At 35.4% G+C, this 26,359-nt stretch overlaps 1 protein-coding gene across 9 annotated transcripts in view; it reads right to left on the reverse strand.

Annotated features, from left to right (window-relative positions):
- The window catches only part of LRCH1 (leucine rich repeats and calponin homology domain containing 1), a 133,343-nt gene that overhangs the window by 27,316 nt on the left and 79,668 nt on the right, over window positions 1-26,359 (reverse strand). For 2 of the 9 annotated variants that reach the window (XR_005826374.1, XM_040583908.1), the window contains exons 8-17: window positions 24,914-25,019; window positions 23,284-23,396; window positions 19,457-19,524; window positions 18,304-18,390; window positions 15,403-15,492; window positions 15,256-15,292; window positions 14,477-14,590; window positions 12,323-12,370; window positions 11,015-11,087; window positions 5,175-5,279 (exon numbers count right to left, since the gene is read on the reverse strand). Coding sequence is in view for 3 of the 9 variants with exons in the window: in XM_040583908.1 (XP_040439842.1) it covers window positions 5,175-5,279; window positions 11,015-11,087; window positions 12,323-12,370; window positions 14,477-14,590; window positions 15,256-15,292; window positions 15,403-15,492; window positions 18,304-18,390; window positions 19,457-19,524; window positions 23,284-23,396; window positions 24,914-25,019 (841 nt within the window). In the remaining 6 variants the exon portion in view is untranslated. The remainder of the gene's footprint in view (window positions 1-5,174; window positions 5,280-11,014; window positions 11,088-12,322; window positions 12,371-14,476; window positions 14,591-15,255; window positions 15,293-15,402; window positions 15,493-18,303; window positions 18,391-19,456; window positions 19,525-23,283; window positions 23,397-24,913; window positions 25,020-26,359) is intronic. The other 7 variants (XR_005826376.1, XM_040583910.1, XR_005826378.1 and 4 more) reach the window with 5 other exon arrangements.

A 26,359-nucleotide genomic window follows, 5' to 3' on the forward strand; every position in this document is an offset into this window, starting at 1 on the left:
GTAAGTCTGCCTGCATTAAAAAGTTGTATTGCAAATGCAGCATTGCACAAACTATTCACAATACTCCCTCCCAACCATCCTGGAGACTGTATCACTTCGCCCACATATAGGTCCTTGAAAGTTACATGAAATCTCTGCATATATACACCTCTACGCTTCCTGGTTGTTTTTTTTTTTGTGATCAATGACTGTTTTGAATAATTCAGGGAGAAAAAGATGTATATTAAAAAGCAACTGTCACCTGTTTGCCACTTTGTTTGCCATTTTGTTTCCCAAAAATGCCACTGTCACCTGTGTGGCACTCAAATTATAGGCCAACTTGATTATTAGGGAAAATGATATCACTTAAAAGAAAGAAGTGTTTTGTATTACTACTATCCTGCCTCTCTCCTGAACGCAACGTAAAACCCTAAGTACCAATTAATGGAAAGTACAAAGCCTAGAAACCTCCATTTTTACATACAGCTACTGCTCAGTCTCGGTTTTGTTAATTTAAGGCCATTAAAGAAGAAGAGGATAATTTCTGGTTCAATAAATAACAGAATAGGAGAGAAGCCTTTTGTTTCCTAAAAGGCACATCAGAAAATTGGAAGTGTCTGAATTGCCAATGACACCTACTAGAGAGTAAAAAAAGATTAAGTACTCTTGACTGTAAGAAAGGTACACATGGGTATAACCACAGTAATTCAGATGTTCAATTAAAAACTGTGGCACATCAGGCATTTTATTGAGGTTGTGATTTGTGTAATAGGCTGAATTTTAAAAATCAGTCCTCAAAATATCTAACAAAATAAAATGTTGAATCCTCGGTAGAAGGAAACTTCATCTACATTCTGATGAAAAGTAAACTGTTACTGAAGCCCTAAAATCAGTTCAGAGTCAACATACAAAACTGTACCCTCTGCCATCTCAGGCTCAGATAAACAAGATGAAGTTTCTGCACGAGAAAAGCTTTGAAGTCTCAGACAAGTCTAGTCACCAGAAATCGCACCTAACTGTATGCAGGTTAGTTAAGTAACAAAATTAATAATATAAGCTACTTCTCTAACCAAAGGGACAGACAAATACCACCTATGGCAGCTCAGCCAACAGGCAGCAGTTCTTTCCCTTATTTACTGAAAAGAGCTTAAGGCAACAAACTCCTTACATATCCTTAGGCTACTTATCTGAGGCACCAAGACAGAATAAACTATGGCCAGTTCCCAAACATGCTTCCTTCTAATACTTGACTCACACAGTCATAGTTATAACTTTTCACAGACAACTGAAATCTACTACTGCTGCTAAATCGGTAATTTCAGGAAATGCCATATTAAAGGCTATTCATTAAACAAAACTGCTTTTAAATAGAACACCTAAATATTACAGGTTTATGTTAATAAACTCTAACCTTCTTAATATCATCAGAAATCCCACTGGCAGAGTGGGAGAGTGTCCTGTAAAGAACATGCAGAACTGAGAACTACAGATACTGACTGCAGCTCGGTTCCCTTCTCCAGGTGGACTGCGTAGCTTCACCAGTGCCACCATTCAGAAGCACCTACACACAGGTGCACACATCATAATAAAAACATTTTTTGACAAAGGTCAACTTTGCTGACCTCCCACACATAACTTGAGTGTAGCGGAGTCGTGCCTTCAGATTCAATAGGTCCGTATTTTATCTTTGCTTTTGGAGATGGCAAACTACAAGCTCCCAATAGAACTCTGTTCAAAAGCACGGTATATCAACAACTATGAGCTACTTAACATTTAGTACAGAGGCTATGACTGCACATACCCAAACATAAAGGTTGTTAACGGCTGTAACTGCTATTGTTATGAAGTATAACGATCTATATATCTGATTTAACCGCACCATTTCAAAAGCATTACCTACTGATTTAGATAATTTAAAACTAATCAGTACATCGGTAAATTTCTGATGAAGGTACTTAAATATGGTGAAAATTAATTAACTAGAAATAGCTAAAATGTTATTTAAAACTACATACTAAATTGTATAGTTTAGGACAGCTACAAGAACAACAAAGAAAATCAACTCCCAAGTTTTCAAAGTGCAGAAACTCTTTCCCAGGACTTCTATTAAATGTACAGAACTGTATTGTACTGAGTTAAAATTTCTGCATTAGCAACTCTGTAACAATTCACTGGAGACTGCTTCTAAATTTTTAAGAGATTAAATAAAAATCTCCTATCACTTTTATTACAAACCGTAGCTGCAACTTCTAGATTTTCATTTTAGAAATGGTTCATTGTATAACACTAATTGAGCTTTGGTGTCTCTCACAGATGAAATACCCAGATAAAACCATACTTGAAGAGTAACAGTAATTAAATTGTATTTAAATAGCACTGTAATTTTATTAGCAGCAGCAATATTTCAAAGGATTTCCTACAAAATAATTAGTTCATATTTATGTTCAATTTTGCAAGTATCAGAGTATTATTATGGACTTAAATTCAGTTTGGCCACACCTGTCTTTGCTTAGGCCTTTGCTAAGTCAATATGAATGTCCCAAGATCTTCCTTCCAATTTCAGACTACAACTGTTAATAGAAAGTAAGTAGCAACGTAACTTATGCAATTCCATTCACGAATGAGACAGACATTCCACCATGAGGAAAAAGACAGGCTAATCTCAAGGCTGCATGAAACTACAATTAAAAGTTTCTAAATAAAATAAGTTTAATTGATTAAAAAAAAACAAACAAAACACATACTCTCAAAAGCATTAGTTATAAAAGTTTCAGTTATATACTGAATTTAAAGGAAAATGTTCTAACGCAGGGAGTTTTGGTAGTGCTGGGAATTGCTTGCTTCTCTGCACTCCACACTTTTTCCAGCAAGGGGAGCTCACACCTCACACACCCCCGAAGGTCCAGGCTCTGCTCTCCACAAGTGTGTTTCTGCTTTTTGAACCCTTGGTGAGCCAAGGGTACTACATAATGCTTGTTCCAATATTATTTTTTTTAAAAAAAAAGTATTTTGTACAAGTCTCAACAAGTCAAATGGATAATAGCGAATAACACTGTATGTATTTAACATATCTCTGTCAAGGACAAACTCCCTCGTCAAAATTTTCATTTTTGTACTTACAGTGTACATAGGTCACTATTTATAGCACATCAAAGAATCCAGTGTCCAAAGTACTTAGTGTGACAACGTTATCCTTCAGGTAAGCAATAAAATTATTTAACCTGACTCTAAAAATAATAGACAAAAGACAGGCAGAGATGAAGTCAGGCTAAAAGTTTATGGTTAGATTTCTCTTTGTTCGATTTATTCAGTCCAAATTTAAGAGTGAAGTTGTTATACAGTATTTGCTAAACCAAAGCTTCCACCATGGTATGGACATTGGTCTTGGGAGACCTGTCTATTCCAAGCCTTAAAACCTCCCAGAAATTCTAGACTTAGCCTCCACTGTTGCAAAGCTGATGCCAGATAGTTACATTAAAGATGATACAAAGTTAAGATGCTACATTGATGCATGGCTTTTCTACATCAAAGGCTACACCTATACTCGCAAGCCTGCACATATTAATACTGTGAACATTGCTTCCTGGTACAGTTTTGGTCAGTGCAAACCCCCCTCTTTTCCACACATTGTCTAGGTATATCTTGAGGAATAGCACAGGCAAAGGACATTACCTAAAGGTAGCTTAAATGCAGCCATCCTGTTTTGGAAAGTAAGAGTGCTTAGGTATGTGTTTGAATCATGCTCTGCCAACTAACCTCACCACCAGAGAATGGTCTTTGGTCCATTTTACTTCCTACCATAGGAAGATACACCTTAGATAAACTCTAAACAGAAAGGCAACAGTCTTGAATAAAAAAAAGTTACAGTTGTAAAATCTGAATTAAAAAAAAATATACTTGTAAAAGCAGTTTTCTGTCTAACAGCCCAAGGTAACCACTAATATTTGCATTTGGCTTAAGATTTGAATGGCATGAGACATTTATCTCTTCCAAATGCACAAGCACATGCTAGTCTGTACTGCTCGTTTTATTTAGAGGAACAAAACAATAGCAAATCCAGATTACAAATCAAATTCTGCACCAACAGAAGTACCTCTAGCTTTCTTTGTTAGAATATTCATCAGCGAAACATGAAGTTGGCTTCATACCATCCTGAACTAAATTCAGTTTTTCCACTTACCATTATCACAATTCTTATATTCCATACGTATTTCCTTTACAAAGCCAATTCCTTACATATGCTGTCTTTTATGGGTTTATATACAAGAACACTCTGGCAATAGAAAGTACTGTCAAGTAATGGACTGAACTACGAATGCTGGTATTTATCATTCAAGATTTGTGGTCTTGGTTTCAATCTGATGCTTCTGACAGGTTCACTGCCTTCTAATACCTAAACACCCTTGTAATTTAGGGCAACTGGAAGAACAAAAGTCCTACTTTAAAAAAAAAATCATCTCCCTATCCAATAATTACAAACAGTTTAATTGTCTAGGATCTGTTTCTCCCATCTGACATTTAAGTATTAATGCATTATAAGATCCTGATAGCCCAAACATGGCCAGCTTTGCATATTAAAGCCATGACTCAACAATGACACCCTGGAGAAAAATGAAACAAAAGCAGCAAAGTCCACTAATGTACCTTGTCTTCACTACACACAGAGAAGTCTGACCGCTTACTAACAGATTCTGTCGGACAAAACCTACTATTTTTGCTTAGCTGATTGTTTCAGCTTTATTTCTTCAAGGATTTATCTTCTAATGAAGTTAGTTACGCATCTGTATCAAAAACTGCTGATGGGAGCAGGATATTTTCATTAACAGTCAGTACCTCTCAAAAAATAATAAATAAAAAAATGCAGAAAAGACAGCAGCAAAACTAATTGTTGTTTGAGTACAACTTTTATAAACGCTTGAAAATAAAGTAAGTAAATAAACCTATGTTGGAAATAGTTCTTGGAGCAGATGTCATGGGGAAAATGTTTTTGCCAGACTTGAAAACAGTGACACATGTCAGTCATTTAGTTTTAATAATATGTATTCTACAATAAATTAACATGCATCCTCTGAGGTGTTGAGTCTTATAAACATTCCCTCAAGAGTACCATCTTTCATCCTTAGCCACATGGAGCATTTGCCATATATTCAGGTTTCTGGAAACAAAATTAAGTAAATTATATATGGAACACCTACCATTGTCACTGTCTCCTTCAGATGGGATACTGTAGCTAAAGTTGTCCCATGTTTGTGCCTGTGTAAGTGTGTTGAAGGAAATAGGAGAAAGACTGAGGGATGGGTCTGCTGGAGGGGAGTGATAGCCAGTCCAGCCATGGTGGTGTAAGGACCAGAGAAGGGATAAAAGTGGGCAGCAGCATTTCATATATGGCATTAGGATTGTATGGTAATGACAAAGATGTAATTCAAAGATGATTAATATAAAATGTGTAATTTTTGAGAAAAGAATGAAAGATGGTGCAGAATAAAAAGAATGAAAAGTTATATGTTAGTACTTGCAAATCATACATTATATGCGCAGTTAAGGCTGTTAAGCTTAGCAAGTTCATTGTAACCACAGCACTTCATACAACTTCTTTTCAACCAAGTTTTAAGAAAAAGTACCCACAGATTTTACATTATAGCTTGACAAAAAACCTTGACTCTGTGAATCAGGGGGTAAACATATCAGCTATGAAGTTCCGCAATGCAAAGTTCAGAGAATAAGAATTTGGGTATTTTTGGTAACTATGTAATATGAACACTTCCTCCCCCAAAGACAAGAAAATTTACACATCCATATAAAAATATTATTACATTACAACTTCCTAGTTTATTTTTATCAGTAGCAACTATATTATCCCTTGGACTCTCATTCTGTTGAAATATGTTCTGTAAGTACATGTACTACATTTTCTTTTTATTTAATTCACTTAATAGTACATGCAGCACTACTTTCATTTCTTGCTGACTCTCTCCAGCAATAAGTTCAAAGCTACAATGGGCCCCCCACCTGAGGAAAGTTCTGGTCCTCTGCAACTTTTACAGACTTTCCAGGGACAAGAAGTGACATACAAGAATTCCAAAGGATGATCCTGAGCCTGCACCACGAGCCTTGGCAAACCTGCACTGTAGACAGTCTTCTAACAAACGTGAGTTCAGTAATGATCCAGCTGGGCTCCATAAAGCATGTAGTATTGCACATTTCTACAGAAGCTGCAACAGAGTCTGAAGACTATTCACCAGATGACTGTAAAACAGTCATCACCAGATGACAGTTCATGACCATCCATCAACTCATTATGGAGCTCAACTTGCACAGCAATACAGTCCCTATTCTCCATCCATTCTGCCTTTTCTCCTTCAACCAGTCATGACAACACCTCTTTCTTGTTCCTCAAATCTTTCAGCAGACATTTTTATTCCTTTCTCATCTACTCTGCATTTCTGTCTCCTGTCTTGATTGTGGCACGGATTTCTGCCCAAACTTTCCTCAAGCCTCCATTCTACATTGTTTCAGAACTGGACACCAACATCCTTAAAATCTCCTCCCTGCTTGTCTTCAGCACATCACCGATCCTTTCAAAGCTTCCCCCTGGTTTCCTATTGGCTGACACAGAATTTAAACCTCTCTTTCTTTGCCCTTCACAATGATGTCACGCCTTAATGAGATTTTCCTGTATCTGATCATTATGTTCCTTACCACTTCTGCCGCAAAAATTATGAACTCGCTCATTTCTTGGTTTCCTACACATATTTCCATGTTTTATCTACTGAATCCCCCACACAAGCAACAAACTAAACTGATTATAAACTACCTCTACTCTAAATGCTTAGCCATAACCCTAAATCAATTTAAAATGACCATGTAGATAAAAAAAGCAGCTAAAACCATTTAATATTAGGAGAAACTCCAAGGTAAAGTTTCAGTGAGCACAGAATGTCCCTATATTATACCATTCCCAATTAATAATCATAAGGAACTTAATCACATGAACTTTCTCCTTCCCACAATTCTGGAAAATGTATTAACATGATAATTCAGACAGTGTGGTATAAAACTCCACCTTAAAATTTTCTTCACACTCAACAGTTCAAGAGTTCTCTCTCTTTAGCCATCATACCTTTTTCCAAAGCCAGCTTTTTACTGCTTCTGGCTATTGGGACACCAGGTCAGCTGAATCCGAGAGTCAGCACAACTTAAACTCTGAGCAAAGTAAACAGTGGGTAACAGAATACAGATTCATGGCAAATGATAAAAGTCTTTAATTATGCTGGCAATTAGGATTCACATTATTTTCCAAAGTACACGGACAGTGCAGTTAGGGAAGGAAACAAATGGAAGGAGTAAATATCCAGATATTAGACATTAGACAAACACTGGGTTAATGAGTAAGATTATGCTAAGTAAACAGTTGCAAGGGAACAACTTTTGATTTCACAATACAAACTGCTCTGCAATTTTGAGTTTTGTCAGTGCTGCTTTTAGCCTCTGAAAGTACAATATTTTCATTTTTCTGTATTGCTGTCACCTTGTTCAGCAGAAACTATGAAACATAGTGACCTCAAAATGGCACAGAACAAAAGGAAAAATATTCTTGAGTACTGCAAGATGTATTAGTAGATGTTCAGGCTTGAAGGTCTGGCATATTAAAGATATTGTGGCAAGAACTTTGTAACACTCTGTTTCGACAATTAGCACCACTGAACATTTTAATCAATTCACGAGTCATGCACAAAGAGTTTAAATTTATTAACTATTTTGAGTCATTCTTTTCAGACAGCAAAAGCACTTCCCAAGGGCAAAACTATAGTTCTAATAAAATTTGTAATCATTGGTTCTTTTCAATAGTAATTTTTTAAGTTTTTCAAAATTAACATGAATTTGAGAAGCCCATACTCTATGAAAGTATTTAAAATACAGGAGGAAATATTCTGAAAAATTAAGAAATCCTCTCTGTTTTTATCTGCTACATAAAGATCAGACCCTTGAAAATAATCTGTCAAGACATCAAAACATATTCATTACCTTTCAAAGCATTTTCAAAGCATATCTGATGTCAGCCATCAGATACAAATTTTCCCAGTGTTTTGCCTAACTTTAAAACGAAAGAATAAAAGGACTTGCAGTCCTGAACACAGAGCAGTATGTACTAGCACAGAAGTTTAAGCCACTGTGGTTTATCCTCTGGAAGCACTTCCATTTGTGTGTGTACTTCAAAAAACCTGGAATCCTTACTAGAAATCTAGAACTGTTTACTTTCACCCTTCCAAGGGACATAAATCATTATGAAACAACGATGGGGCGGAGGAGTGGTCAAATAGAAAGCAACATTCATTCAGAAGAGATGAAAATAAACACAGTGAACATAAACTCTCCCATTTCAGAAAGGTACAGTTGCATATATTTTCCACTGAAAATTTGCCACTATTTTTTCCACAGATTGTGATGTACACTTAAGAGTGTTAGAACACTTTAATGTTCCTTTTATCTGGCACTTGTATTTAAAAGATTTATAGAAGCAAGTAATTCAAATGTAAGCGCTAATGAAGTTAAATAGCTAAAACTCATTTTCAGTTAGTTTTAAAGTTTCCCCTAAGGCCATGAAGAACTTAAATGAACAAAAGCTATTAAAATAAACTACAAACTGAGCTGAAAAACTTTCCTGGATCACAGAATTGCTGAACCCCTAGACTAGCTCAGCTCTAGGGCAATAAAGCAGTACAAAATTAATAAGTTCAAATTCAGACAGCGGTAGGGTGGTTCAACTCACACCAAACCTGCACAAAGTTTTAAAGAAAATAACAGTGAAGAAACTAGAGACATAGCAAACTAACCAGCTTTAATGGGAAAAACATGCAGGATTTAAACATACCAGTATTTTTGGTCATGTACTACTTTTACATGTAAATTATTCTTGTATGTTAGCAAAACTAACTTTAATGCTACTTTTAAAGTAATTCCAGGGTGGGAGCAGGAGAGGGAACAACATGCAGCTTCACTACCGCTTTCCAAGGTTTCACTTTGTTACATTGTGCTGCACAGCTAATATACTGTCTTTTTATCTGAGGTTGGACCTAAAGTTTTACTGTTGGCATATTCCCCTGTCTTACTGTGGTATAAATTTAAGGTAAAATGACTGAAACTGGATGTGATGAGGTGAAAGATTGTGCAGTAATGGCTCAAGCATGGTGACTCTTTAATGTATAACATGGAAAGGAAAATAAATTCAGGTTATTGAGTTTTCTGCAACAGCTGTAACCAAAATACACTATTGTATTTGCATTCTCAAAATGATTCAAATGTATGAATTTGGATTGGTACAATGTAGGAAATCGACAGCTTATAACCGATTGACTTGGGTATTCAAAGAGGCTATATACAGCTGCAACATAGTGCAGGGAAGAACTGCAGTAGTTGTGCACATTTGGTCTTTCATCATGCGACTTGGAGGATTTGTTGCAAAGAACTGCAACAACCATCGCAATCCAGTCTTACTAGAAATCCTCTAAAAAAAGATTCACTAGGGTATTTTGCCCTGACCTATTAGAGCAATTAAGTATAGGAAATCTTGGCACACTGATATACCAACATTCAGAAGCACATGTTAAACTAATGCTTGAACGAGAAGCCACAGTCTTGCATTCTCTTGCACAGCACTGGTTCCAGTCCCCGGCAGCAGATTTCATTGGCAGCTCAGCAGAACATAGGCTACATCCTGTGAAAGCTGCAACATGGCATGGGCCTGTTTGCCTTCACAAATCTTGCAGTAATACCATCGAGGAAAATGCTGCCACTGGACTGTGCAATATTACTCAATGGATTATTTTTTTTTCCAAATCCTGAAAGGACTCATTTGCTCATCATTTAACCCACACTTTAAATATATAAGTAGCGACATATCTAAAGCACCCGGAGCATACAAGAATAGAGCCAGAGTTTAACAGTCCAATAAACTAAGAAATACAAGTGATCTGTCAAACTGTGTATCATAAATGCATGAGAAATTTGAAAAATCCTTTTCATGAAACAAGGTTGGTTCAATACCATTTTATTTGCTTTTAAAACCTTTTCTTTAAAAAACTGTATCTATGGGTACAATTTCTTAAACATTCAAATATGAAACTGCTGCCATTATTGCCAAGACATTTTGTTATGGAAACTACAAGCTTGTAGTGGTTTACCAGCATTTTATTAAAAGCATTTGTGGTGAATGAGATAAAACAGAATTACAGTGTTAGGATGCTGGAACATACTGAAAAACCTACAGTTACTCTTCAAAGGTGATGTGAGATGACTTAACAACATTGACTACCTCAGCACAGAGAATATAAAAAGTGAGTTTAATCGTGTAGCTAATTTTTAAAGGAAGTTGTTATCCAAGCCCTCAAATACATCTATGGGGTTTTTTTGTGAGAGGGGTTTTGGGTTGGGGGGGGGGGGGAATGTTGTTTGTTTGCTTTAAATAAACTGCTGCTTGATTAGAAGATTGATAGTTATGCAGATTTAGTGCACTGCAAATTCATTAAACTCAGCTGCTGGCTGAAGTAAACATCTAATCATCCTTACACAAGCATAACTACTGAAAAGCTCACTGCAATGAGCAATTTTCAGAGAAATGCATAAGCGTTTTCAAAAAGAGCCTAATTATTCACGTGTATTTATTCAGCAATATCTAAACTGTAAAGTAAAAATTGTATTTCAATTAGTATATGTCAGCACAGATGATATATATGCATATATGTATAAAGTATGTGTATTTAAACACAGACACACATTTTTATACATACAATTTTATAAAACATCTAATTATTCACAAGGATGAAAATTAATCCATATATAATGTGCCGAATACATGCGTAACAAATTCAATCTATTAAAACCTATAACCTTAAAATATTCTAATCTTTTAGCTGTTGTACAGAAAATGTTTCATTAGTGCCTTCTTAAGGGAAAAAAATACAGACATATATTAATAACACAGATGTAAAAGAAGAAAGAGTACATACAATATGGTTGATTTTCTTTCCCACATTACCTGAGCGTGGCTTCAGGCCAAAAGGGATCGTGGTGTTTGTCGTAGGAGACATTGTTGGACTTTTATCCTTGCTCTGTGTAATTCAAGAACATGAATCTAAGTAAGAGTAACATCCAGAAAATCTCAGCACAACTGACTATATAAAATGCAAAAGGTAACAATACTGCATGCTACAACTGTATCACCATAATCTGATCACAATATAGCCTCAAACCTATGACATTCTCTCTTTTTTCATTGCGTCCTATTCCTTTGCTGGAAAAGATGAGTTTCTGACCAAAGACTGCAATATATTACCCCTAGCTATAAATAAGCTCAATTGTTTCTCAGTTTTCTCCCATGTAATCATTTGGTTCCATCAAATGTACATTTTTGTGGCATAGAACATTTAGAAAAACAAAGACATGTTTTTTCCTTAGTTATGTTTGTTTCTTTCACAGAATTAATTGCCATTCAGCATGGTATTTTCCATGCAACACTGAATTTCTAACTAAAAAGCAGAAGAGGACATTCAGCATACACCTCAGAGCAATATAGCCTAGTTCAGGGTCAGGGGTGAACAGCTGCAGCAGGAGGAATGGAGCGGTGGCATACAGGAGAACATGAGGTATAATCATACCACCAATGGTAACATAGGAAGTCCATAACCAAGCTCCATAATGGGAATCCTATTTTAAAAGTGATTCCTCAGGGAGCCAGAAACCACAGGAGTCCCATCACCAAGACTGGTAGAAGGTGGCTGGGTGGGTGCTCAAGAATTTACAAGATGCTCATACACAGTGCAGTGCAAAGGGAGAAGCTCTATTTCTGCACAGAAAATATAAAGATAAAAGATCTCCATAAGGAGCTCCCTACAGTTTCCTTTTTTGACCTTCTGCTAAGATTTGCACTGTGAAAGCAACAGAATCAGTAAAATCAGACTCCCCTCTGAAAACTAATCAAGAACATGACAACTGTGCAAAAAGAAATTTCATTAAAACCAATAGAAAAAAACTTGTGAAACAAGGAAGAGTCAAAAAAAGAAAATGTGGCAGAACGAACAAAATGTAAAAAAAATAAAACGTTTTATACTAAACTACATAACTCAGAAACAAGCTTATTAGAAAGTGTATTTCTATTCCCTGGTAAATCCTTACAACAACAAGAATAAACCACAGGCCAAATAAACTACATAGTCATTACTGATGAACTCAGTTATATTTTCTGTGATACTCAATTACATGCTTTGTTTAGTGTATGAACCATAGGCAGACCCATACGAACCAGGTAAAACCTGTAAGAGACAAACAAATGGCATTAGCATCTTACCTCATTGTGGGAGGTTTGCCCACTAGCATTCCAAACAATCAGATCATTCTGCATGTTTCGAAAAGGGGCAGGGAGAGGAAAAAAAATAATAAAATTCAGCAACTATATTAGTGGTACACCACAACAGGATATTTTATTCATGATACTCAGACATACATGAGTACTTAATTATTATTTTTTTCACTGAATCAATTTTCATGAATAATATTTTATTGCTAGATGAACAACATTCACAAAAACCTTGTGGAGATTAATCACACAGATTTGTCATTCACTTTTTAGTCTCAATCCTAACTGCATTTATAAGATGTTAACATATGTTGGTTCAAATGCAGTATCCAATTTTGTTTCACAGATTTTGTAATTGAACTATCACCAAGAGTTTAAGATGCAAATATAGATTTTTTTAATATAGATTTGAAGAGAGAAGTATTCCGTAAGCAGCTCATTTTATAACTGCAATATAACATACCTTTTGTTACCACTTCTGCTATAGTTAAACTGGAAACATGTAAATCACGTTAACAACTACAAAATACAACCATTAATTCTGCATCAATCATAACTCAGCTGAAACACAGCTGGCATAAGTAAAACCAAATTATAATTCAATTCAAAATAATTTCCTTAGGGTCTTTTTTTTTTTCTTTATCAATAACAAATGAAACAAAAGACAGCACTTGGAACACTTGGTGCCAACAGTCACCGAGCTTTCCAAAAGTTAACGAGATGGGATTACACTCATTTTACTTCATGACCTTTCTTGGCTCCTTTTCAAGCTTAAAAAAAAATTCTTCAGCTTATTAATCTTATTCATCTGATCCCAGCCAGCTCTACCTGGGGACTTCCATGCTTGAGCACTCCTGTGCTCAGGGACTATGTTCTTGTGACAGACCTGCTAATTATTCCTATGTTGCAGGCCTAAACTCTCTCACAGCACGTAAATCACTAGTCAGAATTTTGAATTTACGCTAAATTGAATTGATTGAGTATCACAAGAAGTAACAGAAGTGCTTACTGTGCTACAGAGAATGTAGCATGATTTAAAAACTTGCCCTTGCAAGACATGTCTCCATTTCATGGAACACGCCTAGGGCTTTTGCCTGCTAACAGTTCACATCAGACCCTCTGCCACTGTTTAGAAAGATTTCTTTCTTTCTTTTTAAAAGGTTCTTGAAAGTGAATCAGCAGTGTTCTTGTTAAACAGTTCATCAAAAGCGAGACCACACACATTTTTGACAGTGAATTAACCTTATCTGTTAGCGTCAGCAACATAGTAAGAACTGTTCCAAATAAAGTGTAGTAACCCCAACGTATGACAATATAACAAAAGAGATTAATCAACTCAATTTTTGTAAATTTGGTATTTTAAAGAAAAAAGCAAAGACAAAAGTAGGACTAACAGTATCACAATGATATCATAGGAATATTTGATGGTAATGATGATTATACTAAAAATATTTGAGAAGCATCAAGATAAACCAGATTCAGTCTACGTCTGGATAAGATAGACCATATTAAGGTACTACTAATTTAGACAGAACATATGTAATTTTGTTCTAAGAATCTTCTTGCAAGAGCAGTCACAAAAATCCCTCTACAAACAAGTTCTGAATTAACAACATATGCATCAAATATTTAAATTATTTTTTTAATAGTTATTTCTGGATCATTGCAATGTACACAACATTTAAGATATTTCTGAAACTAAAACTATCATCTCAACCTATATACAGTCTGTTTGCAACATTAAACATTAAAAATTAAAAATAGCGCTGTTAACAAAAACTTAGCAGCTTACATAACTATAACAGTATTTGGGGTGAGGGGTAAGAGGAATCAGGCGTTTCATTTTATTCAAGATCTAACTTTGAGATGACTTCTTTTTTTCCAGGGGCACACAGCCACTGCAACTATAGTAGTTTTTATTGGGAAAAAGAAAGACTTTTATTAGTTCCGTTATATCAGGTTTTTTTCCTGAAAATTGGTCTTAATCATATTCCTGTTCACAGCCAAACCTTGAGATTCACGCTAAGGCAAAAAAACCCAACCTCAATGGACCTAAGCCCGCTATCATCTCCACGCACAAACTGAGAGAATGCAATGATCAGTTCCAAACATTTCCACATCTAATGCATCTAGACACCTCCATACCTGATTCAATGACCATTTTTCACCCTTTTCACAAGTTCTCCCTTCCGGCTTTGCTTTCTCCATAATCAACTCCTTCCTCCTCTGAAATTCTAGTTCCTCTTCAGCATTTTCTCTCTGTAAGAAAAATAACTCTTTAGACTGTTTATCACTGGAAATTATTTTTTTTTTTTGGCATAACATTACCTCAGAAGTATTTCTTACAAACACTGTGATGAAAAGCAAAGTAGTAAGCAGACACTATATACTTGCAGTTCCAGTGCTAACAGGTAAATAAATGGCTTCATAAAGAATACCAGGTCCACCAGTCAGGATACAGATCAAATAATAAGCAGCATATATCACACTGTAAAACTCATACTTTATATACTCTCTGTAACTACAGTGACATGCTCTGGGAAAACAATAGTTTTTAGTGTACAATAAATTTCTGTGTTATCCTTAATGAATGTACTCTTCTCCTACACCAGAACAGGAATATAGCAGGGTGGGATGGTAGATGAGTATGCATAACTGTGCTGTGAACTGGCATACATGAAAGTCACACACAAGGGGGAAAAAAATAAAATGAAAAATTAACTGATAAACCCAGAAAAAAAATTTTATATACGCATATAAAAAAATAAAAGCCATTCCATAAAAACATTTAAGAAGAATTAGTTTTGTCCTCCAGCCTACTAAATTTTTCCCTTCCCTACCTGGTAGATTAATAATTGATGAAATTGTTGGCTCATTTCCCATGTTTTCCCCCCAAATATTTTGTAATGACACACTCAACATACCTGACCAAGGGAAGACATCTCCATCTGCATTTGACTGCTATGTATAAAGATAAACAAATGCAAATATGTGATTCATTGTGTCAAAACTTGAATATGATGAATCTAACAAATGCATTATTTTTCTCTAAAAAAGGTAGATAAACACACTTTACTGTAGACTCCTGAAATTCTAAAGCTGTTGCTGGTTCCGTGGGATACAGATTCACACCACTGCTCTCTGAAATATCCATGCTTAATCTGCAAGGTTTGAAATAAAAATATTGCACTGGGGTATAGCTTTAGTAACCATTCTGTTCAGTATTTAATTTCAAACAAAAGGATATATGAAATACTTTATTCTTATGGTTCTAGCCTGCTGAATGTTATATCTTAAGAACTTTTTGAAATGCCTCCTTATGCTTCACTGTCACCAGTTCAGTCAAAGCACTATTAATGCTTTAGTCTGTGAAAAGTCACCTTGAGCAATGGCTTGTATCAAAACAAAATGACCTGTTTGCTACAAACAACCATGCCATTATCTAGCAGACTGTAAAGTTCTATATCCAACCTCTAGCACCCTGTACTCAAATAGAAGCCACAGCCCTGGTTAGATATCAACATTTAATTTACAGCGGATGAAAATAAAGCAGTACAACAATAAATTCACAACAGACAATGATCTGAAAGAAAGCAGTGAATATAGGAAAGGGAATATAGGAATGTGAAGCAAACATCTGAAAATACTGAAAAAGTTTGAGACTGAAATATTTTCCCTTTCGAGAACTGAAATGCTGCTTATGTGCACATAGGGTATGCAAATTTGAAACTCTGCAGAACAGTAGGACAACAGTAACTGCACAAGCATTTTAAAAGTTTAATAATCAAATCCATTAGCAAAAATAGCTCCAATTATATATATATATAAATGCTCTACACTGAGCTCTAGCTAGTGCACTAGGTGTGTCAGCATCACCTACTGTTTCAGCCCCTACAGTGGTTTCTCTTTCTAAGTCCTCAAAGGCTTGCAGTGTGAGATAAGGATAATTCTGGCTAGCTAGTTATTTCAACTAGGTTATCCCAACTAGGTGATTAGAGTTATATTGATGCACAAAGGAAACCTCTTAGAAGAAAGTTAAAATTTTTGACATGATCTAGGTTTAAGTTAAAAGCACATGAAAGCCTTTGTGCATCTTAAACTAAATAGCAATGGAAGCATTTAAATTCCTTTGTGGATCTGGATAGACAAAAACTATTCAGTATGAAAACCACAAGTTTCTCAGTCTGCTTCATATAATGTAAGTATATACCAAACTGCCATGTAATACAGTAATTATCAAAGAAATTATGAAAAACCCATGGCCCAGAATACTGAAAATCTACAGCATCATTTGGCAAATATTAGGTACCCAGGAGTATCTTGCTGGGTAAGTCTGGATGTTAACATACAGGAGACATACATTGAAAAGCCTATATAGTGCTCAGTAAATTAAAAATAATTACTAATTTTAAGGTTAGAATATGAAAGTGCAGCTACAACCACCCCCCTCCCAACAATATGCAAAAAAATCCAGTAGAAAAGTATGGACATCATGGCATGATTAGCTATTTTTAAAAGCCACATTTCAAATTTTCTGTAGTGTTACTAATGAAAGCAACATCTGAATATGCATGGAGAAACAGATTAATTTTCTGTATTTTATTGCCCTTTTAAATTTTATAAGAAAAACTATATATGTAGGAAATATTAGGGTAATATTTGACAAAAGAACAAGTGACAAAATTTATAAGGCTAACAACTGAAAAATTTTTTAACATCGCTTTTTTCCAAACCAGACTTTTTAATTGCAACACTTTTCCCACAAAGTAATAAGCCTCATACGAGCTGCAGAAGCAATGGTATACTATCTTACAGAAAGCACAGGAACTATAAAGTTTTCCTCATTTGTATGACACTTTCTTAAGCAAAAATACTTGTGTTTCAAGTATTTAGTACATGATTCAAGAATTCAAGTATGATTTATATGATTCAAAATACAGCCAGATAATTGTCTCCCTAGAAATTTTAACAGGAGTGAAATTCTGTTCTAAAAAGTACAAAGGTCTGCTAGGTGAAGAAGTGGTATCAAAATAGCCATTTAAACTGAAGAACAGTGTAGTCACAAGGTCAAACAGCTATGGTAAAGTGGCCAAGGGAGGAAAGAGAAAAACAAGGATAATTAAGCCTGGAAGTAGAATCTTCAGAAAAATGAAGCTGTCAGCTAGTTACCTCACAGAAGTAACGAAGAAAAATGAGTTACCTAGCTTTGAAATGAACTTAACCAATTTCTGAAGGTGATTACACAAAGAAAAGCAATAGCAAGCATCTGGACAGAACTACCTACAGCATTCCTGTCAGTCCTCTGAAGTAAGACAAGTGTGTTTTGGTTTTTTTTTTTTCAGATGCATATTCCTTTGCTTATTCACAGATCCAGAGTCATTCCACCTGACTTTAGCCATTTAAAAGAGACACTTAAATTATAAAACCTTGTCTTCTGTGGTCAGGGGTAATCTAAAATCTTTCTCTAGCTGCTTCTTCCTCTTTCTCCGTTTGATTTCAGAGTGAGACTAAAGAAACCCCACCACCAATTCAGACACTCCTTTATGTGCTCCACTGAGATGGGATGAAGCTGGGCCAGAAGACTATCTCCTTTCCCACAAAATACACCAAGCATGAGTAAGTAGAGGAGAGTTTATACACCCTACAAGAAATGTGTCAGTCCTAGACAAAACTTCAGAATATCACAGCACTGCACATGAGATGAATGGTTAAGGGGTGTCTCCACCTCTAAATTTAGTTTTCTTTTATACCTGAAATCCTTCTTAATTTACTGGGAATCTTGTCTAGATACTCAGGGAGAGAATGCAAGTTTCCTTCTTAGCTATCTAAGCACCTCCTGAAAAACATCAGTATGCTAACAAAGCACCTCATAACTCCAGAGACCTTTCAGTTATCAGTTAAAAAAGAACTCTAAAGTCAGTCAAAAAATTTTTAAATACATTACATTAACACATCAGCTATTGTAAGCATACCTGTTGGGATCTTGTAATAAATCTACTGCTTCTCTTAGTTGTTCTATCATTGCTATATCAATAGTTTGTTCTTCTGATAAATTTATTCTATAACAGAAAACAAAAGCGTTCAAAAAAGAGGAACAACAGCAATTATCAAGGGTAGGCTGAATTTCGGTTTGTGAGCTGTATCTTTCAACTGGCTTGCAAACACTAGAGGGGAAAAAACCAGCTTCTGTGTACACTACTATGTGCTGAATTTATGGAATTTCTTCTGAAAAAAATTCTCCAGCACTTTGTCTTTAATTAAGCCCACCGACCTAATGCATACATACATAAACAAATGTGATGAACTAAAACTTTTAGCATTCAATTAAACAGACTGGCTTCTAAAATTGAAAATGTATTTACCAATATTTGACTTTCATTGGCTGCACTCATCACATGTACTGTTTTAAGATAAGTACTAAATATTATTCTTTTTAATGGACCAGCATGCTTTTTTCTTGCTTTTCCACTTCTCTGATTATTTTTGGGGGTTAGAAACACAGTCTTCCTGTTAGTTCTATCAATAAGGGTCTTTCAGAAAGTACTTATTTTTCCCTTCTTTTAGTTTTTGTTTTTAAATCATATCAGACTCCACTGTTTGGATGACTGACAACATCACATTACATTGTCATATTAAATCCCCTTTTCTTTATGCACTCCCCTCAGCAACTGATGTTCACTTGCTCTGCTCTTGAATTAATGTCTATGAATTAATGATTGCTTTAGGGTTAAAATTGTGACAAAAGAAAAAAGACTGAGGAATTTTTTCCAATTAAATTAATTATTTTAAAAAGCACATTAAATTTAGATCTTGCAAGTTTCAATAAAATCCTTTTTTACCAATGCCACTAACAGATTAAATATCAAAATACATAATTAAAAGGCTTGCATGCTATATAGGTAAAAAATATTACAGCATTGTTGGTGCATACAAATTAATTAGTTGTAATATATCACCCACTCTGTTTAGCAATAATGTGTAAAACACTGAGCACACAAGAGCAGCAATGCTGTGCTTCTGTCATGTCTCCATGTCAACAAAATTATTAAATAAGGAAATACCAGTTCTAGTTAATCTAATTAAGTGACATAGCTAATTACTCATAGATACATAAAAAATACTTACATTTCGTCTGTTTGCCATTGTGTGTCCTCTTCTATTCTCAGCAATTCATCACACTCTGCTGCTCTGCTCTGTAAGCAGACAAAGTGATATTGAGAACTAAACTTTGCAATTAAGTAGGCAGATAAATTTTGCTTTCAGACTCAGCACTGACCTCATTTATGTAACAGCTTAGGGTGGCTAGTGGCAGCAATCCAACACTTATGCTCCACTCCTCACTCTACCCCCTTTTAAGATATTGGTTACCAGATCTTCTATTCACTGTTCAGATTTTATTGAGGTCAACAGCCCTTACCCTCCTTTAACAGTAAAAAAAAAAATAATAAAAAAAAATCAAGCAGCATGAGAATTCTTTACTCTGTGTCCCAGATTTCACTTGTGCTTTTCTGGTGTATGCAAACAATGCTTCAATTAAGCACGACCCTAACTCTCCTCCTACTTGACCTCCTGCCACAGCCAGATTTGTTTACAGACAAGGAAATTCTAAATATGCAAATGGTAGCAACTGTGTACTCCATCCATAATTATTAACAGGATCCGTACTTGACAGTTTTAATAGCCTTGAATTTATTTTTTAAAAAAACAAATCAGATCAAAAGCTGCATGCAAGAATTGGTATCAGAGCCAGCTATTTTGGGTTCAATGTATTGTAAATTAGAGCTCCCACTGTCCTACCTGTAATATCAAGTACTACTTATTAGAAACCTTGACTCTCTTTTATGCTTGCATTTGGTGCTTTACAATTTTCTTTTCTTTTTCATCTCAGACAGGCAGAAACACTGAAGTAGTTTAGTTGCTGGTAAAGAAAGAAGCTCTCTAAATGGATGTGCATTTGTACTGGTAGACAATGAACAGCAGAAAACAGAGAGGCTTATACTCTTTTATGTCATGTGTTTGGCACATCAGTCGCATCACCCTGTACCAATAAATGCTATCCAACTCTGCCATGTGTCACTGAAGAGTGTGCCAGCTTCTCTAACATTCTCCAAAGATGGCCCATTTCGCAGTGCCAATCCCCCCTAGAATGAATAGAGAGCCATTCTTTTTCTTCTCCTTACAGGAATGAAGTAGTGATTTTTCCCCAAAAAAGGGTGCACATAGTAAGATGACAAAAACTGCAGCACTTATTCCAGAAGGTGATCCTCAGCCTCTGGGCATAATTATATAGATAAAATAAAGCCATACAAATTAGGACTAACATTTGAAAAATTACTAAATCCTCCAAGATTAAGCTTCTCTTTTGCACTGCAAGTTGTACTGATTTTATGTATAGATTAGTTAACCAGAATTTCAATTTTTGAAGACACCCACTGTCCCAAAAGGCATTCTAATACATGACTAAATAAAAAACAAAGAACCCAACAGACTCTGAAATCTGCACAAGAAGGAAAATGCCCCAAATTCAAAATCTTGAGAATAAAATGGATTTACTACCTGTTCAAGTCACCGGTTGTTGATCTCAACTGTCATAATATTAAGATATCAAAATGACAATAAATTAAACTGCTTACTCTGGAAATATTCTTATACTGAAATTCAATACAGTGGTATATATTTTACTGAACCAGTGCTTGCAACACATTATTTTAGATAATATTATCTTACTATTATAGAGGACATTCCTAAGGGAATAGTCAGCAAAGGGTATGCTACTGAAAATCAACATGATGAAATCAGAAGAACAAGAAAAGGAAATACAAAGTGTATACATAATATAATGTATGGTCAGCTTCAGATGTGTGTACCCCTTTGTCAGGAGAGGATGGAAGTATTCTATCCCATTTTACCTAGTTCATTAACCTCAAATGTGCAAACTTGCTGAAAATCTGTATGCAGGAAACATACAATAATTTATTAACTTTTTAACTATCTAAAAATACTACTAATAAGATTTTAACTATCGGGGGGGGGGGGGGGGGCGGGGAATCCTTCAACCTTTTTTTAGTATAGAAGTCGCAAAAGAACAAGCCAATGTAAGTTAAATTGTAGTGTCCTAAACATCCAGCAACTATAAATAATAATAATATACACTACTGAATTCACATTTGTATTTGTAAATAGCAAAAACCAGTAATATGTATTTACTATATAAATAAAAAATTCTGATAACTACATGTCTTCAGTAACTATCAAAAGGAAAAGTTTGTTGGTTTTTTTTCTCCTTTGTTCTTAAATGCTAGTCCTCTGCGTCTCCTCCCTCAGAGACTGCAACTAGCTAAAGATGATCTGCAAGAGTTTTGTTACTAGAAAAGACAAAAAAATTGCTCAAATAAAGAGATCTTTTGCAGAACCAGAAGTCTGTTTCCAAGAGGTTGAAAGGCCACATCCTTTCTCTTTCTGCTATTACTTCCCAGTACATTTTTTCCTATAAGGGATGGAAGTGATAAAATGCCTCTTTGTACCCCTTAAGAATCTCTGCAGGAGGAGAAAATCAGTCTAAAAATATCCATACTAGATAATCCCTTCTGGCCTATAAATCAAGAGGAGACATCATGCTCACAGGAATGGTACAGTACTACTATCTCTCAAGTACCTTTGCATTATAAAGGATCTAGAAAAAGTATTCAGCAAATAAATTTTCGCAGGAAAAAAAACTCTTAGCACTTGCTCAGAATTTCTCCAGAAAGTTCCAAAAATTCCTCAGTCTACCTAACTACATGTAATCTATAAATTCATCAGTCAGTCCTTACTATATAATAAAGCAAGTGAATTTCATGAGTTACCACACAACAGTAATCACTAATGATTCTTAATACATTTCTATGGATTATTGCAGCTTACTCAGACATGTATGTCTAGACAGATTCCACTAAACCTAATGCCACAAACAGAAAAAAATGAGTAAATGACAACACAAATGGGAAAAACAAAATGGTACAACAACAATTTCTAAAAGATCACTCATTGTGACAAGTAGTTCAAAAAGAAAGCCCATTTGATAGTTCTGTGACAAGAAGCCATATGCCAGGAAGGTGCCACATGGCTGATAAGCAACTACTTATTAACCATGACAGAAAGACAAAAGTAATGGATTAAGCAACTATGATGTGTAACCAGCAACCCAGAGCTCCAGTGTTCAGTAACGAACATCTTAAGGAAACTGAAGTGGCACCCAGACCTTTACATATGAAAAAGACTGATGGGTACAATATCAGAGTTTCTTGTTATGGGTAACCTGTGTTTTCTTACATACTTCATTAAACACACATATATGTTTTGTTATACACATAAATACATTTACAATTATTCAAATGCACTTTTCTATCACCTCTATCATCTACAAAGTTCATAACAGAGCCAGTGTATACTCCCTAAACTCATCAAGAGAGGAAATCTTGTAAGAGGTGGGGTCCTAGAATAATGGATTTTATATCATTTGTCTTTACAGATGTCTCAAATTCTACTATAATTTTAAAACATTTAGGAAAATGTATTTTAATACCATAATGTTAATGCATAACTTTAGCCACCAAAGCTAACACGGAAAGTCTTGCTTTTTACAAATGTAATAAATAAAAAGATTGCTCAATTCAAAATATAAAGCAAATAGTACAGAAAATAACTGCAACTTTTTTAAAAAGTCTTAAACATAGTTAAAGGATAACTCTCACATATATTAGAAAGCGTTATGGGTAAGCGGACTTCCTAGATTAATTATAATCACTTTAAACCTACCTGCTTATTTTTGCCTTCTGTATCTTTTATGACAATGAATATCAAATGCAGTTGCTTATTCATTAAAATGTCTGCAGTTTGTCATTCCTGTTTGCTCTATACTTACAAAAGTAGTGAAGATATTTCCCCCCCACTTAAAACTGTCACAAACTTGCCTTAATGTAAGTCATGAATTCAGTAGTAAGAGTATCCGATTCATCAAACTGGTTTCCTGTTTCTCTTGACTTATCATTGACCATCAAGTGAGAAGATCCTTGATGGAATTCCACTAGTAACAACAAAAAAATATAGAAGAATGATTTCTGGTTCAGCTCAACGTGTTACTTAACATAATTTAAATGTATTAAATTATACAGCTCAAAACCAAAGAAAGTTTACATTTCAAGCATATTACAAACTTCAAACAAATTAAGACCTTTGCATTTTAACAAGTGATGCCAATTCGTTTTAAAATTGTAATAAATCAATACCCTGGGCTCATACATTTGTAGATCAGAAGCACCACAACAGGTACTGATGGAGTCAGTTTTGAACTGTACCAGGTATGTCTTGCCATTATCCATACAAGAACACAGCTGGACGGCTTCAGAATATTTTAAGACATTCAAATGTTTCAGCCAGTGATTTGCAGTTTAATGCAACTGCAGAGTCACTATGCTGTAACAAAAACTCAAATTCCTAGCAGAACTCAGACAAAATTATTCAGAGCCTTGAGAGCCCATGCCAACCTCTTGCTTACACATACTATTTCCAGGGCTATGAGGCAGTAATTTTCCCCTCTGTTTGAAGTACCCCGATCCTAAAACTTACCCTCTCTAGTTTGCTAATAAACACTATAGGATATAATGCTCTTACTATCTCACTTCATATTCTACTAAATTCTGATAAGTATCTCAACTGAAGTTAATTTAAGCTAGTATGTAACACTGAGGAAAGGCTGACCTCCTATTTATGTGGTTTCCATATATGCAACTCACTGAGTTCATCCTGCCATTTTTCATTAGTATGTGTAGACCTTGGAGAAACATTGTTTATCAATGCATAGATATGATTTAGAAATATACAAGTGACTTTAATAAAATCCAGGTAAAATTACACCTTCTTGTAAAATCTGAAGAGATTTACTTTTTGCCAGAGGTAATGCAGAGTTTGATTAATAAAGCTTTATATATGCATGAAGTCCAACTACAGAAATAGACTGCTTTTGTACATTGCTAACTCAGATTCTGCATTAACGTTTTTATTAAGTTATTACACTCGTTATATTACTGGTTGGGAAGCATGGTTTAAACCAACTCTCATTTTTCTCCCCCTGGCCAGAACCAGAACTTTAATACTTGAGATAAGGTGTCACAAGTTCACTGGAATTGTTACAGAAAATAACTATAAGGATCTCGATTCATTATAGTTAAAAATATTCTAAGTAGCACACTTTTTTTCTTTTTTACATGACTGCATGTGCATGCACAAAGCTTCTGGATAGGTAAGCGTTTATTACAAAAAAAATTAAAATGCACAAGGTAGTGAAAATACCTGTTTTCAACTAGAATATCAGCAAGAAAAAAAATTAATAAGGCATTTATCCAGTGCAAAATTAACCACTGAAAATTCCAAGGAAAAATAGCAGTAAATAAAACTGATTTCATTTAAAGATGATGTTTGTTGACCCCTGAAATATTGATGCTTGTTGGGCTGTGAATTTTTCAAACTGAATTTACAGTCTTATACATGGAAGTATCAACAGAATTTCCCCGTATTTAACTTCCACTGTTGCTACATTCCAACCTTTTCTTGAGTTAGCGCGGTGACCTGAATCTTCCTTTACAACATGATCTTCTTCCATGATGTCCGACATTGGAACATTAAAGCTGATCGTATCTTCATCAGATGGCTAAGAAGAAATAAGAGAATCACTGGTTTCAGCTCAAACCAAGAGTGATAAAAATGTATGTATTAAGATGAGTGCTCACTAAAGACTGGCAAACTAACATGGGAGAGGATACCAGAGCATCCAACATGACCAAATCCGGTTGTAGGAAGATGCAGTCATGCTGAATACATCCTTACAGGAGGCCTGCCAAGCAGCAAATTCATCTGTTCTCTTTTCCTATTGTCCTTACTGCACCAGTCCTCTCCTTGCGGTGACACCACTGTACTGTGCTGCTCCCTGTGCACTTTCCTGGGACAGCTGAAAATACAGGCTCCTTGCAGCCACCAAAATCTGCAGAAAAACTGAGCTGCATATTACAGTCCCTTTTTCTTTCCCTCCCTTTCTCTGCTTTACCACTCAGCTTGTTAGTTTAATGCCTAAAACAAGCAAGACTAACTTTGTAGGCTGAGGCAGTATCTTTTATTAGATTAACTGGTAGATCTGAAAAAGCAGCATAAACTCCCAAGTAGACTAGCTTTTCTTCACTGACTTACAAGTTCACCCATTTTTTCAGGTGTATTAACGGGTACATTGAAACACATCACTTCTATCTTTAAGCTTAATCCTGTCTATGACGCTACAGGCTGCGGCTACACAAAGCAGCGCTGACGCTGGCCTTCACTTCTGTCCCATGCCACTATGGCTCTGCTGCTCTGCAGGACTGGCAGGCATCTGCTCATAGTGGGACCTGCTTCACCTTCTCTCCTAGGTGAAGGTGAGCTGCAATAAAAACTGAGTTGAACTCAGTTTTTCTGAGTTCAGAAAAACTCCTGAGGTGAACTACAATAAAAACACAGTTTGCAGAAGAGGTCAAGTTCTTATTCTTCCTCTCCTGAGACGGAGAGTTTACCACTACAAGAGACTCTCAGAGCTCTGCAAGCATATTTCCCAACAAACGCACTGACATCGCTCATTCTTTAGATGCTCTGCGTTTCTGTTAACTTGCTACTTTGTACATGCGTATTCCATACAAGTATTCTGTAATTATAACTGCTACAACAAATATATAGCAGTTTGTTCTATATCCTTTAAGATTATAAATTTCTAAGGAAATGGCATTTCTCTGTTTATCAGTTCAGCCCACTGTAACACAACATCTGCAATGGAATGGGAGATTGTTAAATACAATCAGTTATTCAGTTCCACAGTCTTTAGTTTCTGGTAGAATTATGCCATTTTTGCTACCTTTATATGTTCATATTCCATACAGAAATTAATTTTTAAAATCCTGAAGCTAAGGGTTGTGATAAGTGATGGAGCAAACCTGCTTTGCTCTTAAAAAGCTGTATTAAAGATACATA

The sequence above is a fragment of the Falco naumanni genome, chromosome 2 (genome assembly GCF_017639655.2).
Source record: "Falco naumanni isolate bFalNau1 chromosome 2, bFalNau1.pat, whole genome shotgun sequence".
NCBI lineage: Eukaryota > Metazoa > Chordata > Aves > Falconiformes > Falconidae > Falco > Falco naumanni.